This window comes from Physcomitrium patens, chromosome 19, assembly GCF_059467195.1.
Source record: "Physcomitrium patens ecotype Gransden chromosome 19, ASM5946719v1, whole genome shotgun sequence".
In the NCBI taxonomy this organism is placed as follows: Eukaryota; Viridiplantae; Streptophyta; class Bryopsida; order Funariales; family Funariaceae; genus Physcomitrium; species Physcomitrium patens.
Genome location: NC_143428.1, coordinates 841,380 through 844,136, shown reverse-complemented (window position 1 = coordinate 844,136; position 2,757 = coordinate 841,380). Strand labels below are relative to the sequence as shown.

Genomic DNA, 2,757 nt, shown 5'->3' with positions numbered 1-2,757 from the left:
TAGATATTTGCGACTGATAAGTTTAGATGCTTGTTTGTTTTGAATACTGTTGTCAAGAACCCAGTCTTTTGTTGGACATGTTCCAGAAAAGCAAGGCCAATAGACATGATTGTGCTAGTTCCAAATACCAATATTGCTCCTCAGGCCTAATGTGGCCAAAAAGAAACAGCCCTAAGACGTGTACCAATGTTCTATAGACAATGTATCTTTATCCCACAAGGACAAGTATTCACAAAGCCCACATTTTGTTCTTGGAATATACTTGAATTGACCACATGATTCTTGAATGCTTTGGTTTCATTGGATTTTATTGAATGAGGAGTTTCAAGAATTCAAAGAGAGGAAAAGATAAAAATATATAAAGATAAATATAGAAGAAAGTAATTGACAAGCCCTTCAGTATTTCACAGAATTTCTATGTGTTACGTATCACGTTGTTTACTTATACACTTGTTTGCACCATGTACAAATAATCTTCCAGAAATTGAACGATTCATACTTTAACCATTTGGTAACGTGAAAGAAGAAGGGCCTGCAGGATTACCAACACAAGGAGCTGGCACTCATTACGTTTGTGTATGACAGTATGCTGGTGTTCCTCCGCTTCAAGCTCTCCCTCGTTCGTTCATTGCGCCCAGCGTGCTCCTTTTCATCCCCACCGCGATTCTTTTAGGACTTTGGGCTGGCTCTCTGGGTGTGCTCCAAACCTGGCGGGGCCAACTGGATGCACTTATGCTGTAATTCCCAGTCAACTCATTCAAGAAAACCTTCTTGCACAGATCAGGACGGGAGTGTGTTGCAACAGCGTGCCAAGTGAATGTTCATCGTTTCAGAAACGCCCAGCTCTTCGTTCATGGGCAACGCATTACACACACACTGTAAAACATTTGAGCCTCAAGGTCCACCACAATCCACAACAACGCTCAAAGACAAACCCAGATGTATTCCTTGCGTGCTTATACATGCCTCAGGTGGCTTCTCACCTTGTCCCCCCCCCCCCCCCCCCCCTTTAGTATAACGACCCCCTCAAATTATGAAACCACCTGCTCTAACATGTCACCTGCCGCTGGTGCACCACCCAAATGGCTCGTGATCACCATCAACTATCTGCACCATCCTCCAGTTTTGGAAAAGTCTTCATGAACCAGAGGTACTGTGCCTGAGATGCTTCACTCATGTTCTCAATCTGAGATGGATTAGGGGCATCGACGACGGGTGGGACGGCTGCGTGGGGTAAATCACCCGGCTGTGCAGCAGCACCTGGCTGCAAAAGGGCATGAGCTTCACCACCTCCTCCTGCAACCCCGTCGCCTCCAATCAACGGCTGTTCACTTTCGACCGACGAATTCTCCTCACCGATCCCCACATTCGTGCTTTCTTCCTGGGCGCAAGACAGTGCGAACTGCGGAATGCAACCCGCAGTCGATTTTACCTCTCTCTCAGCATCCACTCCACCAGGCGTATCCATGACTAAACCCTCTGCGGTAGAGGGTTGAACAGTCACCCCACCGGCTTCGAGCTCTCCACTCCTTTTTTTTAGTTTTGTTGCGGCTGTCGCCAAATTGTTGGTATTCAAAAGCCTCTAATGATCTAAATCATTCTCGTCCGCGACCGAGGTTTTGGGGGCAGGGTGCCGGAAGAGGGTATCGTCCGTGCTGAACAGCCGCACATACAATAAGTATCCATTTACAAACCGGAACCGTAACACAATAATCCCTTTGTTGCGGTAAATACAAAGATGCAGATGTGTAAAAATCCGAACTTTACGAGAGAGTTCTTTGCACAGGAAAAGGTATGAAAAGATAGGATCTCATTCATTCACTTAGTAAGACAACTCCACAGACTGGGGCATGAGTGATTACTGCGAGACAACTGGCCCACCTCACAAACCAGGAGAAAAGAAAAAAAAAAAACAACAACAACAACAACAACAACAACATTCAAAGTGTTGTTGGGAAGCAAAGCGAGAGATAGAGAGGGAGAGAGGAACGCTAAACCCACCTGGGAACAAGCCCCGTCTCCTCCTCCAGTTCGCCCTCCTCCCACCTCTCCCTCCACCCACCTCTCCCTCCTCCCACCTCTCCCTCCTCCCACCTCTCCCACCTCTCCCACTCCTAGCTAGCTCGCTAGCAGGAATGCTCACTCGATGCTAGTGTGGGCTTTGATGGTCGAGGCAGAAGAAAACAAAGAGAGATCGAGCGAGTTTGATGAGAGAGACGGAGAGGGGGATTGGAGCGAGTGCTGAAGAAGTCGTCAAGCGACGGAGCAACGGAGAGAGAGGCATCTGCTGCTGCCACGTAACGTAAAGCGACGGAGAAACCGAGAGCTAGGCATCTGTTTGTGCTGCCACGTAAGAAGAGATGACAGCTAGCCAGCATCCCTTTGGTCATACTTGCCCCACAATATCCCCTAAATTGACAGGGCGCCGCCATCGTTGTTAGATACATCACTTCAAACATTATTTATTTATTTATTTATTTATGTTGTTTTGGTCGTACACAATAGCATTCAATGCACACGACACTTTTGTTTTTAGGAAGAATTCTTGCAACTCATAAAATTTACTCATCAATGTTTTTTCAAACACAAATATACTATAAACAAGGATTCATCATTGATTATTTTCTTTATAGAAGAAATAGTATACAGAAATAATAATTATATACATTTTATTTTATTTGATTTTTTAATAATTTTTTAATTTACACATACTCTATTGAAAAATATTGTAAAATCTTATTATTGTATTTTAATAAT

General features: G+C 44.6%; 1 protein-coding gene across 1 annotated transcript; it reads right to left on the bottom strand.

Annotated features, from left to right (window-relative positions):
• Nucleotides 1-278: 278 nt before the first annotated feature.
• LOC149987326 (uncharacterized) lies at nt 279-2,213 on the bottom strand. Its single transcript, XM_090244779.1, has 2 exons — nt 2,002-2,213; nt 279-1,655 (listed from the first exon to the last, which is right to left on the bottom strand). The coding sequence occupies exon 2, from the start codon at nt 1,466-1,468 to the stop codon at nt 1,100-1,102; it is 369 nt and encodes a 122-aa protein (XP_090100905.1). The 5' UTR covers nt 1,469-1,655; nt 2,002-2,213; the 3' UTR covers nt 279-1,099.
• Between the last annotated feature and the right edge of the window lie 544 nt (nt 2,214-2,757).